The sequence below is a fragment of the Engystomops pustulosus genome, chromosome 7, assembly GCF_040894005.1.
Source record: "Engystomops pustulosus chromosome 7, aEngPut4.maternal, whole genome shotgun sequence".
In the NCBI taxonomy this organism is placed as follows: Eukaryota; Metazoa; Chordata; class Amphibia; order Anura; family Leptodactylidae; genus Engystomops; species Engystomops pustulosus.
This window is the reverse complement of record NC_092417.1, coordinates 111,329,054-111,345,378: the sequence shown is the minus strand read 5'-3', so window position 1 is coordinate 111,345,378 and position 16,325 is coordinate 111,329,054. Positions and strand designations below refer to the sequence as shown.

The 16,325-nt window shown below is 44.8% G+C and overlaps 1 protein-coding gene across 8 annotated transcripts in view; it reads left to right on the top strand.

Moving 5' to 3' along the window:
- NLRC5 (NLR family CARD domain containing 5) overlaps positions 1-16,325 on the top strand; it is a 118,210-nt gene that overhangs the window by 45,254 nt on the left and 56,631 nt on the right. For all 8 annotated transcript variants that reach the window (XM_072117559.1, XM_072117557.1, XM_072117556.1 and 5 more), the window contains 4 exons: positions 334-399; positions 769-852; positions 1,637-1,720; positions 2,039-2,125. In XM_072117559.1, coding sequence (XP_071973660.1) covers positions 334-399; positions 769-852; positions 1,637-1,720; positions 2,039-2,125 — 321 coding nt within the window. The remainder of the gene's footprint in view (positions 1-333; positions 400-768; positions 853-1,636; positions 1,721-2,038; positions 2,126-16,325) is intronic.

Here is a 16,325-nt window from a genome sequence, read left to right as displayed (position 1 = left end):
CGATTATTTCAGGGCCTCTGCGCCACTGGCGGTGCGGTCCTGATAAATATCCCCCATTCTCTCTGAAAATGGACCTCTGTAATAGAGAAGAGCAGAAGATATCAAATCTACTTTTCCTTCCGAAAGGGTTTTCATAATGGCTTTCAGCACATTGTGACATTTCATTCTCATTGTTGTTGGCACATTGTGACAGCCCCTATCCAATCTATTGGCAATGCTGAATAGAGCAGGCAAGGATAATTTAATTTCCAAAGTTGTAGTATTGGAGATAATACAATTGCCTGACAGACAAGTAAATGTAAACCAATAACCATATATATGTTTTTGTTTTAGTCTGAGGCCAAATGAAGCGATCCGTGTTGTCTTTTCCCTGTCTGGAGACTCATTCAGAAAGCTGGAGTAATTATTCAGTCTTATTATTATATTCTTTGAAGTACATCTTCATTTCTTGACAGCATGTGAAAGGAATTTTGATGTATGTTATTTTTATGTGTGGGTATTCAGGGGTCCTACTACCATATTCTCTATTCCTGTGATTGTCCCCTTTCCTTGTGGCTTCTAAAAAGCCTTTACTAACATCAAAGTACACCGTTTATTGTACTTTTTCTGCCTTGCGTTTTAGTGTCTTTTTTCCATGGTGACTACTCTGCCTTTATACATCATTATGTTTGATGACATTCTCTAGGAGTTGCACAGCTGCCCTCAGAGGTCTTAGACAGAATCATACAGTATTTCCTAATTGCTGCTCTTTTTTCCTTTCCCTTTCAGATTATCTGGATATAATTTTCCTGCAGACTATCTAAGAAAACTGTGTGCTGTGCTGGAGAGAAATAATAATGTGAACCATTTGAAGTGAGTTTATCAGATGCAATATCAATACACTACCCAAGTAAAGCTCAGTTCATCCAAACACCAGGCCGAAACAGTAGGAGGCATTGTTTTCGATTTAACACCTTAGAAAACATATTTGCATACTTGTAGTGTATACCTAAAATGCCACTCAAATAGCTTTTAGGGCCGTTGTGTACAAATTATAGAGTATAACCAACTTATACATGTACTTTTAGCATTTGGGCTAGTTTTGTGCCTTAAACCACATCTAGCAAACTTTGAATAAGTTAAAGGGGTTTCCTATGAATTAAAGTGGATAGGGCCTAACTTGCTGATCAGTGGGGGTCTCAGTGCTGTATAAAAACTTTGGGGCTCATTTACTAAGGGAGCCGTTTTGCGGCGCATTTAACAGGGGGTTTTGGCTCACCCGATTGGATTTTTGCGCATCGGCGCTGGCTTCCATGCAACACAAACGGGGACAAATTCGGACTACGCACAGGATTTAACATTTCAAATTGTGTCGCAAGACACGCACTTACAAGCACCAGGAAGAAGAAGGTGAACTCCGGCGGACCTCGGCGGATAAGCGACGGATGCAGGAACTCGGGCACACAAGCTTCGTGAATCGGGCCGGACTTCATCTACGTCGGACAGTCCGAATCGGGGATCTATGTATGTATAATGTATGAAAACATTATAAAACCTATACAAATTTGGTATCCCCGTGATTGCAACGACCGAAAGACTAAGGTAGACATGTCATTTGGGTAGATATTGGTTAATTTAATTTTATGTATACGTGTAGATTAAAGAATAACAACATATCATTGGAAGCAATCAAGGATTTCCTCACAGTACAGTCGAGAAAGCCTCATTATTTTACCTTAAGGTAAGAAAACTTAGGGGATATCTAATAGTACTAAAGATGGATTTAACCCACATTATCAATGTATCCCCTATCCACATGATATGTGAAAACAAGGTGATCAGTGAGGGTCCAATTCTTACTCAGTGAGGATTCCATTCTCACTGATAGGGAAAATGGCAGAACAAGAATGTCTCCTGCTGCTCCATTCACTTGCACACACATATAAATCATATGTACTGTAAATGACAAACATATCTCTATACCTTGTCTATTTCCTCCATCACTGATACAATGAACAAATGTTGTTGGGCTTTTATCTATTGACATTTTATATTACAGTATTGATGAGCCATGGGTTGGTGAAGAAGATTTAATCTCACTTGTCCATCATTTCTTACAACTACCTTCAAAGCTCCATTCTATCAGGTAAATTAACTATAGGTGTAATAATTGTTCCTAAAGAAACTTTTTTTTAATTTTTTTATTGGCCATGATGTTTATTTTAATTGTTTGGGGGGGGGGGGGCATCTATGATACATTTTAATGGTGTTATATACAATAAAATAATTAATGGATATCTCTGTATATAATATTGATTGTGGTTGGCATTTATTTGGGAAAACTATGGAGAATTTATTAGGAAGGTCTTTAAATATAATATTAGACTGCACTATATATCGGTAATTGATGGACAACATATATTATAGAATTTACTTGTGGGGAATTACATATAAATATAATATTATTAATCAGGGTACACTACAGGCAGTCCCCAGGTTACATACAAGATAGGGTCTGTAGGTTTGTTCTTGAGTTGAATTTGTATGTAAGTCGGAACTGTATATTTTATCATTGTAATCCCAGACAGAACTTTTTTGGTCTCTGTGACAATTGGATTTTAAAAATGTTGGGTTGTCATAAGAATCAATATTAACACTAAAGCTTCATTACAGACACCTGTGATAACTGTTACAGCTGTTTATTGTAGCCTAGGACTAAAGTACAATAAATTACCAATATCCAGAGGTCCGTTTGTAACTAGGGGTCGTATGTAAGTCGAGTGTTCTTAAGTAGGGGACCGCCTGTATACGGTATTGTATGATTGGAAGGATTCAACATTACTCAGTGGAGCACTACATATAATACAGAATGTGGTGTGTGCAGTACATATTTAATTCATGGGGGCCACTGTGTATATGATTTAATTCTCTCAGAGGCACTTTATGTCAGGATCAGTGGTAGTGTATCATCTAGACCACCGTGGACAATTACGTAAGCCCACACCCGGGACTGGAGTCTAAGTGGCACACAGTTTTCATCAGAGCTCGCCGCAAAGCGGGGTGGCACCACCGGTTTGTTCCACAGGTGCGACTTTGTCCGTGGTGGCTGCCAAGCCGAAGTACAGAATCGTAAGGCAAGATCATAGTCGGGGACAGGCAGAAGGTCGAGATCGAGATGGGCAGCACAGGAGCGAGGTGAGGAACGGAATCAAGGTCACTATGGGAAATCAGGATAAACCGGCAAAGCTAAAGGTGGCTTCAAAAAGATTGGTGATGATTGTTGCTCCCCGTGACGTCATTTGGGAACAGCAATCAGTCGCCATAACAACCTCGGGTCTTCCTTTTAACCATTTCATCACAACGTGCGATCTGGAAAATCCCCATATACCGCCATACTGTAGTATAGCAGTATATGGAAGGATCAATCAGACACCCTAGGGTAAAAGTACCCTAGGGGGACTGAAAAATAGTAAAAGTAAAAATAAAAAAAAGTAAAAAAAAGAATTATAATAAAAAAATCTAAAATGTGACCCCCTTTCCCTAGAACTGATATAAATAAACAGTAAAAATTATAACACATAGGTATCACTGCGTCCTAAAATGCTCGATCAATCAAATTATAATAATGGTTTTTCAACGCGTTCAACCCTGTACCGAAATAGAACACGAAGTTGAAAATGCCACTTTTTTGCCATTTTGAAAAATATTAAAAATTCAATAGAAAGTGATCAAAAGGTCGTGCAGTCTGAAAATTGTAGCATTGAAAACGTCATCAAAAGTCACAAAAAATGACACCAACCACAGCTCTGTTTTTACAGTATAAAAAGTTATTAGTGGCAGAAGATGTCAAAATCCCCCCAAATGTTTTGTACAGCAGGTTTTAATTTATGTAAATGTCTGAAAACATTATAAAACCTATACAAGTGCCAGTGCATGGCATGGAATATTAAATACCGGCAATATGAAGTGCTATTTGTTACGCAGAAAACAAGCCCTCACACAGCTCTTTACGTGTAAAAATAAAAAAGTAAAATTTTTGAAGGTGGGGAGTGAAAATTGGAAACGAAAAAACAAAAAAAGGGTCGTTAAGGGGTTAAAGCTAAATATACTTACCTGTCAGCATCTTCTACCAGATCCCACAACATATCTTCATTAGTCTTTACATGCCAGGATTCCTGCAAAACAAAAGACCTTCAAAAATATGTAAATTAGCCTTGGGGTGTTCTGTGTATCTTACACAGGCTGCCTGGCTAATAATTATGCAAGCCTCCATCATAATGTCACCAGGCTCCAGCAGGGGAGAGGGAGTGACTATCGCCACTGGAGGCGTGTACAATTATTAGCTAAGAGCATCTGCGTGACATATGCAGAAGGGGCCAAGGCTAATTAACATATTTTTAAAAGTCTTTTGTGTTTTGCATTAGGACCTAGGATGTTAAAGTTACCCATCTAGTAGAAAACCAGGTTACTAAAAGATATCAAGACATGCAGTCTAATAGACCCTTCCCCCTAACAATTGTTGCATGGATAGCATGGAGACTTGGGATTTAATAGAGCCTAGTGAGGTTCCAAAAGACAACATAGAGCAATGTCATTAGTAAAGCTGGCTGTGCATTTGGGCTTTCAGACATCAGACTGTGGGAGTAGCACTGAGTGCTGTGCGCCATTGAACATAATTGGCTATAATTCACCCTTTTTAGCACTCTGGATTCTTCCCACCTGACTCAACCACATAACATAACTGGAAACATATTACAACACTGGAGAATAATTTTTGATAGTTAGACAATGTAAAAGTTAGACAAGCGGTCTCATACTGCACCAGATTTATCAAAGTGCCTGATTCTGGATGACAAATCTGGAGAATAAGACTGACGAATCTAACTTGACACCGCTTATATCTAGGCTTCGTTTTGATATCAGAGCAAGTTGGGTCATTTCTCAAATTCTCCTTAGCATGCAAAACCACATCAACTTGTATTAAGCAACAAAACCACATAGTTCAAAACATGTCTTTAAACATTGATAAATGCGGCACAAGGATGTCTGGCCCAAAAAGATTTCTCTCTTAACTGGTTAAGGAACGGTCTAATAGACAAATTGTCAGTAAACCAGTTCTGCAATGTATTGCAAGAAGGATCAAGGTATAACCTGTGTTAATCCCTAGTGTGACAGTAAAAAATGTAAAATATAAAAATTTAAAATAAAAACACCACACCAATTTCCCTATATATAATTTTATTTTGTGGTAACCCCCTCACACACACACAAAATTGGTATTGTTGGTTTCCGTAGTGACTTTGGCCAAGAAGATATTATATTATTATATTTGTATTGTGAACGGTATAGAAAATAAAAATAAAGATCTAATTAAAAATTTCCATTTTAATGTAATAGAAAGTGATTCAAATTTCAAATTTAATCTATAATACTACCAATTTAACTGTTACCTTTTCCTGCAATAAACAAGCCCTAATAATCGTCATTTGATTGAGGAATAAAAATGTTATAGCTCTTAGAATATGGTGACATGTAGGCAGGGCCGATTCTAGCATATTTGCTGCCTGAGGCGAATATTAAAATGCTGCCCCCCCCCCCCCCCGCCCGCTGCTCCCTGTTCAGTAAATACTGAAAACTTTACTAACAATTAACAACCCTACAGACAGCTCCCTGACACTGTGTGACTGACTACAGGTTCTGGGAGTCATTAGTGGCATCTAGTACCTTATAGATGACAATCTCTTCCATCATGAGGACTTTATTCCGGGTTCTCCAATCCATTACATATCACTGCTGAATTCACAGCCGGATATCTTCAGCTCCGTGCAGCATCTCCACCCGGCGTCCCTAAAAATACCACAGTCACTTACAGTATAAAGTCTCCTGGATAACAACACTGCGCTCCTAAATAATATATACCCCTCACAACGCAATGGACGTCACTCTCCCCACATATAAAGCATCCCTTCACTATAATATATATATATATATTCTACTGGAATTATAGCATGCACAGCAGCAATCAATATACAACACCCCCAATTTATTAATACAGACCCCCCAACATTTGGTTTACACGATGCAAAGTTGTATCCTATTGTATCCTATAACTAATATATCCCACCCTTTTACATAAGATTTTATATATATTTTAATGCACAGCACCCCCCCCCCCTTCCCAGATAAAAGGATTATGGCCCCATATAATATTAATAGCATCCCCCCCCAGAAAAAAGTATTATGGCCCCATATAATATTAATAGCATCCCCCCCCCAGATAAAAGGATTATGGCCCCATATAAAATGCACAGCACACCCCCCCCCCACCGGATAAAATGATTTTGGCCCCATATAAAATGCACAGCACCCCCCCCCCCCCCACCCTTTCCAAGATAAAAGGATTATGGCCCCATATAATATTAATAGCATTTCCCCCCCCAGATAAAAGGATAATGGCCCCATATAAAATGAACAGCTCCCCCCCCCCCCCAGATAAAAGGATTATGGCCCCATATAAAATGAACAGCCCCCCCCCCCCCAGATAAAAGGAATATGGGGCGATATTTATAAATATATAGAAAAACCTCCCCACCCCTACACAGTTATATTAACTATATAATCCTATATCCCCCTTATTGGCCACATTTAATTAGTAGATGGACATCAAAAAAAAAAATAAAACTTATACTTACCTCCGGCAGGGTGCTTCCACGGAGCGCAGCTCCCATCTTCTCGCGGCTCTCCTGTCAGCCGCGGCTCTGATCAGAGACACAGGCGGGTGACGTCATCATCCGCCGCCTGTGTCTCTGCTTAGAACGGAGCGACGCAGCTGCCGGAAAGGCGCTGCGTCGATCCGCTAATAAATCGCGCCTGTCTCTTGGTGGGACAGTGCTAGTTTCTGGTCGTTGTCCCGCCATCCTGGGCTGTTGGGAGAATGTCAAAGGCTGCTCTTCTTTCCCTTGCAATGTCCCGCCTCCTCCTGGTTCCGTAGCATTGAGGTCAGGAGGAGGCGGGATCAGCCTGCTACCTCCTCACAAGCTGTCTAAAGGATGATGAGGTAACTCTGCCCCTCAGCCAGCCCCGCCCCCTCCCTGAGTTTCAGTCTGAGCCTGGGGGAAGAAGATACAGGAGGCTGGATGACAAGAGCTGCTGTAGGACAGAAGATGACTGGAGGAAAGGGGGCCACAGGAGGAAGCTGGGGGACAGGGGGCACCAGAAGGGGGCTGGAGGACAGGTAGAGGCTGGAGGACAAGGGGCCACAGGAGGAGTTTGGAGGACAGGAGGCTACAGGAGGAGGACAAATGGAGGCTGCAGGAGGAGGATGGAGGACAGGAGGCCACAGTATGAGGAGGATAGAGAACAGGGGCCACTCCACGTGTGGAGGGGTAGGAGTACAGATAGTATTTTGTATAAGTTTGGGAAGATAAATAAAAGTGGAAAACAAAATTTAAAGGGATGATAATTAAAAAGGGGGTTTATAGGTTGCAGTGTTAAGTTAGGGGGTATTATATGGGTATATAGGGGGGTTGGCCACAGTTAGGGGGCATTTTATTATGTGGGGACCATTAAGGTCAATATTACACTATGCTTGCAGGTGGGGAAATGGGCACGGTTTAGAAAAAAATGTAGAGGGACTTTTTATCCCTCTTTCTATCATCCAAAAGTTGGGAGGTATGGTTAAATTCATCTGCTCTATTATGTTCCTGTTGTATTAAATGCCTGTATAACATATGTATTTAAATGTTACATGTTTTATCCTATTTGAATTAAGTTATGTTTGATGATACAGCTGAAAGTCCTGCAAAAGCTGTGTCAAATAGGAAAAAAAACATATTTTAACCAGTTCGCGACCGCCTGCCGTGTATTCACGGCGGCGGTCGGGTCGCGCTGTATGGAGAGGGCTCACGGGCTGAGCCCTCTCCATAGCCGGTAAGTCTTTGCTGCATATTGTAGCAAGGCTTACCGGTAACACCCATCATCGGTGGTAGCACCGATCGCGGGTGTTATCACAGCGATGGCTGCTGGCGCATGGGCACCGCCATCTTACCTGGGATCGCCTGGGATAGCACATTGTAATGAATGAGGAGGAAAATCCCCATATACTGCCATACTGTAGTATGGCAGTATATGATAGGATCGATCAGACAACCTAGGGTTAAAGTACCCTAGGGAGTCTGAAAACTAGTAAAAATAAAAATAAAAAAAAGTTTTAAAAAAAAATTATAATAAAAAACCCTAAAATTTCAAATCACCCCCTTTCCCTAGAACTGACATAAATATAAATAAAAAGTAAAAATCATAAACACATTAGGTTTCGACGCGTCCGAAAATGCCCGATATATCAAAATATGATAAGAGTTTTTCAATGCGTTTAACCCCGTAACGGAAAATAGCGCCCAAAGTCAAAAATGGCACTTTTTTGCCATTTTGAAAAATCTAAAAAAATCTATAAAAAGTGATCAAAAGGTCGTACAGTCCTAAAAATGATATCATTGAAAATATTATCAAATTTCGGAAAAAATTACACCACCCACAGCTCCGTACACCAAAGTATAAAAAAGTTATTAGCGCCAGAAGTTGGCAAAATCAAAAAAATTATTTTTGTACAGGAGGTTTTAATTTTTGTAAATGTATGAAAACACTATAAAACCTATACAAATTTGGTATCTCCTTAATCGTACCGAACCAAAGAATAAAGTAGACATGTCATTTGGGGCGCTCAGTGAAAGACGTAATATCCAAGCCCACAAGAATACGGCACAAATGCGTTTTTTCACCATTTTCACTGCATTTCCCGCTTCCGAGTACATGGCATGGAATATTTAATACCATCGCTATGAAGTGCAATTTGTTATGCAGAAAACAAGCCATCACACAGCTCTTTACGTGTAAAAACAAAAAAGTTATAGATTTTTGATGGTGGGGAGTGAAAATGGACATGAAAAAACAGGAAAGGGCCCGGTCCTTAACGGGTTAAGGATGATTTCAAGGATTTCATAAGTTTCAGCTCAACATCTGCGTCACAACTTTAATCAGGAGGCTCTAGCACCAATCTGGTCAATTTTCTTGGCATAAGGATACCTCTCAGGGGCAGAAGAGATCTCATTATAAGTCAATTAGGTCTGTCAGGCACCAACGGTGTCCACTGTACAATAGATCTAATCTGTCACAGTGTCGTGACTTCCATTATACACAGAAACCACAGCACAGATGTGAAAAGCAAAGTATACAACAAAGTGAGTTCAGTAATCTTGTCGTTATTTGGAAACCTCATCCACATTCAAGCACCATAAGTACCACATTGATAAAAAAAAATCATCAATTTGCCAACATTTGGATGGTGTGATATGTAGCTCCTGAGACGATGGCTGTGGACCACTGATCTAGGAAATACAACTGTAGCACTAAACTAAACTTGAGGGTGCAATAGAATACTAGAATAAATGGGAGCTTAAGTCTCAGCTCAATTGACATTGTGACAATGCCCCATTGTGACATCACAATTTTCCATCATGAAAAGTTAACATTGCAACAATAATCCTTTGTGGCAGTGCTCGAGTGAGACAACCCACTGTTGTGCCACTCACTGCCCATTTTGACAATGCCCCATTGTGGCATCACCATGTAATTTAAGACATTCTAAAATACTAGATCTAGTCTGCTAGGACATCATAAGACCTGTTGCGCTATCACCATTCCATTATGACATCACTCTGTTACAATAACCTATTTACCTCACTGTGACATCACAATGCCCCATTCTGAAATACTAGATCTAGTCCACTAGGACATCCCAAGACCTGTTGCGCCATCACCATTCCATTATGACATTGGTCTGTTACAATAACCTATTTTCCTCACTGTAACATCACAATGCCCTATTCTGAAATACTAGATCTAGTCCACTATGGCTTGACAAGATCTGTTGTGCCATCACCATACCATTATGTCATTGCTATGTTATAACTAGAGATGAGCGAACACTAAAATGCTCGGGTACTCGTTATTCGAGACGAACTTTTCCCGATGCTCGAGTGCTCGTCTCGAATAACGAACCCCATTGAAGTCAATGGGAGACTCGAGCATTTTTCAAGGGGACCAAGGCTCTGCACAGGGAAGCTTGGCCAAACACCTGGGAACCTCAGAAAAGGATGGAAACACCACGGAAATGGACAGGAAACAGCAGGGGCAGCATGCATGGATGCCTCTGAGGCTGCTTAAACGCACCATTATGCCAAAATTATGGGCAACAGCATGGCCATGACAGAGTGACAGAATGAAGCTAGATAGTATCTAAAACATGCAATAATTGACCCTGACACTATAGGGGACGGCATGCAGAGGCAGCGGCAGCAGGCTAGAGAGTGTCATGGCGACATACCCTAAATGGACTCAGGCTTCAAACCAATGGGTGGCAGAGAGGAACCAAAGGAGGTGAGCAAGAAGTGCTCAAATAATATCGGTACATGATAAAAGTTTGCCAGTATATTTTGTGGATTACACAGCAGGGTGGCGACAAAGTTAACATGGAAGCCATGAAAACAACCCAAAATTCTGCCTGACACAGCTCGTTTGATAAGGGGACCATGTATGGAGGCAGTGAACTAGTAGTAGATTAAAGGTGCTGCAGTTAAAACTATGTTAGTTGGATCTTGGCATGGAGCTGGCGCTCCGCTGCCAGACGAGCTTTCGCCAATCCAAGCCCCTGTCTCTAGGCTACTCCCCAAACAGCACTTTTGTATAAGATCAAGTGTAGTAGCGTTCTTATAAGTTTAGGATATGCCGGGTGAGGGGAATGTAAACAGATACGCAAGAAGCGCATGATGCGCATGGAGCTGGCGCTCCGCTGCCAGGCGAGCTTTCGCCAATCCAAGCCCCTGTCTCTAGGCTACTCCCCAAACAGCACTTTTGTATAAGATCAAGTGTAGTAGCGTTCTTATAAGTTTAGGATATGCCGGGTGAGGGGAATGTAAACAGATGCGCAAGAAGCGCATGATGCGCATGGAGCTGGCGCTCCGCTGCCAGGCGAGCTTTCGCAAATCCAAGCCCCTGTCTCTAGGCTACTCCCCAAACAGCACTTTTGTATAAGATCAAGTGTAGTAGCGTTCTTATAAGTTTAGGATATGGCGGGTGAGGGGAATGTAAACAGATGCGCAAGAAGCGCTGAAATAATATCCCTAAATGGTAAAAGTTTGCAAGTATATTTTGTGGATTACACAGCAGGGTGGCGACAAAGTTAACAACTTTGATGTGGAATGCCCTGTAATAGCTCTTGGGCGGTGTGCCTTTTATCGCCTAGGCTCAGCAGTTTCAGCACCGCCTGCTGTCGCTTAGCGACGGCACTGCTGCTGTGCCTAGAGCTACCGACTGATGGCGCCATGCCCACGGATGGTAATTCGGAGGAGGAGGAGGTGGAGGAGGGGTGGGAGGAGGTATAGTAGGCCTTTGAGACCTGGACCGAGGTAGGCCCCGCAATTCTCTGCGTCGGCAGTATATGACCAGCCCCAGGGTCAGACTCGGTCCCAGCCTGCACCAAGTTAAGTGTAGTAGCGTTCTTATAAGTTTGGGATATGGCGGGTTAGGGGAATGTAAACAGATGCGCAAGAAGCGCATGATGCGCATGGAGCTGGCGTTCCGCTGCCAGGCGAGCTTTCGCCAATCCAAGCCCCTGTCTCTAGGCTACTCCCCAAACAGCACTTCTAAGAACCTTTTGTATAAGATCAAGTGTAGTAGCGTTCTTATAAGTTTAGGATATGCCGGGTGAGGGGAATGTAAACAGATGCGCAAGAAGCGCTGAAATAATATCCCTAAATGGTAAAAGTTTGCCAGTATATTTTGTGGATAACACAGCAGGGTGGCGACAAAGTTAACAACTTTGATGTGGAATCCATGAAAACAACCCAAATTTCTGCCTGACACACCTCGTTTGATAAAGGGACGATGTATGGAGGCAGCTATATGGACGACTTTTGGAGGTAGCAATGGAGACAACGTGTGGAGGCTGCTATGGAGACAATTTAATTTGGATAGTGCCTGTATGTGGCAGTCCCAAACATTTTTCAAACCAGAGGAGCAGGTAGGTGGCCCTCCAGTAAAATGGAATAGATTGAGTGCCTGTATGTGGCAGTCCCAAAAATTCTTCAAACCAGAGGAGCAGGTAGGTGGCCCTCCAGTAAAATGGAATAGATTGAGTGCCTGTATGTGGCAGTCCCAAAAATTGTTCAAACCAGAGGAGCAGGTAGGTGGCCCTCCAGTAAAATGGAATAGATTGAGTGCCTGTATGTGGCAGTCCCAAAAATTCTTCAAACCAGAGGAGCAGGTAGGTGGCCCTCCAGTAAAATGGAATAGATTGAGTGCCTGTATGTGGCAGTCCCAAAAATTGTTCAAACCAGAGGAGCAGGTAGGTGGCCCTCCAGTAAAATGGAATAGATTGAGTGCCTGTATGTGGCAGTCCCAAAAATTGTTCAAACCAGAGGAGCAGGTAGGTGGCCCTCCAGTAAAATGGAATAGATTGAGTGCCTGTATGTGGCAGTCCCAAAAATTCTTCAAACCAGAGGAGCAGGTAGGTGGCCCTCCAGTAAAATGGAATAGATTGAGTGCCTGTATGTGGCAGTCCCAAAAATTCTTCAAACCAGAGGAGCAGGTAGGTGGCCCTCCAGTAAAATGGAATAGATTGAGTGCCTGTATGTGGCAGTCCCAAAAATTGTTCAAACCAGAGGACCGGGTAGGTGGCCCTCCAGAAAAATGGAATAGATTGAGTGCCTGTATGTGGCACTCACAAAAATTGTTTCAAACAGAGGACCGGGTAGGTGGCCCTCCAGAAAAATTAAATGCATGAAGTATAGCAAGAGCCAGTGGGCCCTGTCAAAAAATAGCCATTTTCCTCTGCTTTACTGTACAAAGAGGAGGAGAAGGAGGAAAATGAGGAGGAGGAGGAGGAGTGGATCAATTATTCAGGTTGAGCTTCCTTCACCTGGTGGAGATTGGAAATTCTGAGAAATCCAGCCTTTATTCATTTTAATAAGCGTCAGCCTGTCAGCGCTGTCAGTCGACAGGCGTGTACGCTTATCGGTGATGATGCCACCAGCTGCACTGAAAACCCGCTCGGACAACACGCTAGCGGCAGGGCAGGCAAGAACCTCCAAGGCGTACAGCGCCAGTTCGTGCCACATGTCCAGCTTTGAAACCCAGTAGTTGTAGGGAGCTGTGTGATCATTTAGGACGATGGTATGGTCAGCTACGTACTCCCTCACCATCTTTCTGTAAAGATCAGCCCTACTCTGCCGAGACTGGGGACAGGTGACAGTGTCTTGCTGGGGTGACATAAAGCTGGCAAAAGCCTTGTAAAGCGTACCCTTGCCAGTGCTGGACAAGCTGCCTGCTCGCCTATTCTCCCTCGCTACTTGTCCCGCAGAACTACGCACTCTGCCGCTAGCGCTGTCAGAAGGGAAATATTGTTTCAGCTTGTGCACCAGGGCCTGCTGGTATTCATGCATTCTCACACTCCTTTCCTCTGCAGGGATGAGAGTGGCAAGATTTTGCTTGTACCGTGGGTCCAGGAGAGTGAACACCCAGTAATCGGTGCTGGAATAAATTCTTTGAACGCGAGGGTCACGGGATAGGCAGCCTAGCATGAAATCTGCCATATGCGCCAGAGTACCAACGCGTAAGAATTCACTCCCCTCACTGGCCTGACTGTCCATTTCCTCCTCCTCCAACTCCTCCAACTCCTCTTCTTCTGCCCATACACGCTGAACAGTGAAGGACTCAACAATGGTCCCCTCTTGTGTCTCGCCAACATTCTCCTCCTCTTCCTCCTCATCCTCCTCCACCTCCACCTCCTCCGATATGCGCTGAGAAACAGACCTCAGGGTGCTTTGGCTATCAACAAGGGAATATTCTTCCCCCGTCTCTTGTGACGAGCGCAAAGCTTCCGACTTCATGCTGACCAGAGAGTTTTTCAACAGGCCAAGCAGCGGGATGGTGAGGCTGATGATGGCGGCATCGCCACTGACCATCTGTGTTGACTCCTCAAAGTTACTCAGCACCTGACAGATATCAGACATCCACGTCCACTCCTCATTGTAGACTTGAGGAAGCTGACTGACCTGACTACCAGTTCTGGTGGAAGTTGACATCTGGCAGTCTACAATCGCTCTGCGCTGCTGGTAAACTCTGGATAACATGGTCAGTGTTGAATTCCACCTCGTGGGCACGTCGCACAACAGTCGGTGAGCGGGCAGTTGGAGGCGGCGCTGCGCTGCCCTGAGAGTGGCAGCATCTGGGCTGGACTTCCTGAAATGCGCACAGATGCGGCGCACCTTCGTGAGCAAATCAGACAGATTGGGGTATGTCTTGAGGAAACGCTGCACTATCAGATTTAACACATGGGCCAGGCATGGCACATGTGTCAGTCTGCCGAGTTGCAGAGCCGCCACCAGGTTACGGCCGTTGTCACACACAACCATTCCCGGCTTGAGGTTCAGCGGTGCCAGCCACAGATCAGTCTGCGCCGTGATGCCCTGTAATAGCTCTTGGGCGGTGTGCCTTTTGTCGCCTAGGCTCAGCAGTTTGAGCACCGCCTGCTGTCGCTTAGCGACGGCACTGCTGCTGTGCCTAGAGCTACCGACTGATGGCGCCGTGCCCACGGATGGTAGTTCGGAGGAGGAGGTGGAGGAGGGGTGGGAGGAGGAGGAGGCATAGTAGGCCTGAAACACCTGGACCGAGGTAGGCCCCGCAATCCTCGGCGTCGGCAGTATATGAGCAGCCCCAGGGTCAGACTCGGTCCCAGCCTCCACCAAGTTAACCCAATGTGCCGTCAGCGATATATAGTGGCCCTGCCCGGCAGCACTCGTCCACGTGTCCGTGGTCAGGTGGACCTTGTCAGAAACGGCGTTGGTCAGGGCACGGATGATGTTGTCTGACACGTGCTGGTGCAGGGCTGGGACGGCACATCGGGAAAAGTAGTGGCGGCTGGGGACCGAATACCGAGGGGCGGCCGCCGCCATGAGGTTGCGAAAGGCCTCGGTCTCTACTAGCCTATAGGGCAGCATCTCCAGGCTAAGCAATCTGGAGATGTGCACATTAAGGGCTTGGGCGTGCGGGTGGGTTGCACTATATTTGCGTTTCCGCTCCAGCGTCTGGGGTATGGAGAGCTGAACGCTGGTGGATGCTGTGGAGGATCGTGGAGGCGACAATGGGGTTTTTGTGGCAGGGTCCTGGGCAGGGGGCTGACTAGCAGCTGACACAGGGGAAGGAGCAGTGGTGTGCACGGCCGGAGGTGAACGGGCTTGTTGCCACTGAGTGGGGTGCTTAGCATTCATATGCCTGCGCATACTGGTGGTAGTTAAGCTAGTAGTGGTGGAACCCCTGCTGAGCCTGGTTTGGCAAATGTTGCACACCACAGTCCGTCGGTCATCCGGTGTTTCCTTAAAGAACCTCCACACTTCTGAAGATCTAGCCCTCGCCGCAAGAGCCCTCACCACGGGAGCTTCACTAGTTGACAGTGGCGCTGATGCACCAGCTCTGGCCCTGCCTCTCCGTCTGGCCCCACCACTGCCTCTTCCAACCTGTTCAGGTCGAGGACTCTCCTCCGTCTCAGAAGCACTGTGTTCACCCGGCCTCTCAACCCAGCTTGGGTCTGTCACCTCATCATCCTCCGATCCCTCAGTCTGCTCCCCCCTCGGACTTCCTGCCCTGACAACAACTTCCCCACTGTCTGACAACCGTGTCTCCTCATCGTCGGACACCTCTTTACACACTTCCACTACGTCAAGAAGGTCATCATCACCCACAGACTGTGACTGGTGGAAAACCTGGGCATCGGAAAATTGCTCAGCAGCAACCGGACAAGTGGTTTGTGACTGTGGGAAGGGTCCAGAAAACAGTTCCTCAGAGTATGCCGGTTCAAATGGCAAATTTTCCTGGGAGGGGGCAGACTGGGGGGGAGGAGGCTGAGGTGCAGGAGCTGGAGGAGTGGGGATTTCGGTGACATGGGTGGACTGCGTGGAAGACTGACTGGTGGTGGACAAATTGCTCGAAGCATTGTCAGCAATCCACGACATCACCTGTTCGCACTGTTCTGGCCTCAACAGTGCTCTACCACGAGTCCCAGTAACTTCAGACATGAACCTAGGGAGTGTAGCTCTGCGGCGTTCCCCTGCTCCCTCATCAGCAGGTGGTGTCTCACCCCGCCCAGGACCACGGCCTCTGACCCCTGCAGTAGTTGGACGCCCACGTCCCCGCCCTCGTCCTCTACCCCTAGCCCTGGGGTTAAACATTTTTAAAATGAGAGTTATAACTTTTTTTTTTTTTTTTACTTTTTTTTGTTTTTTTTTGTGTTTTTT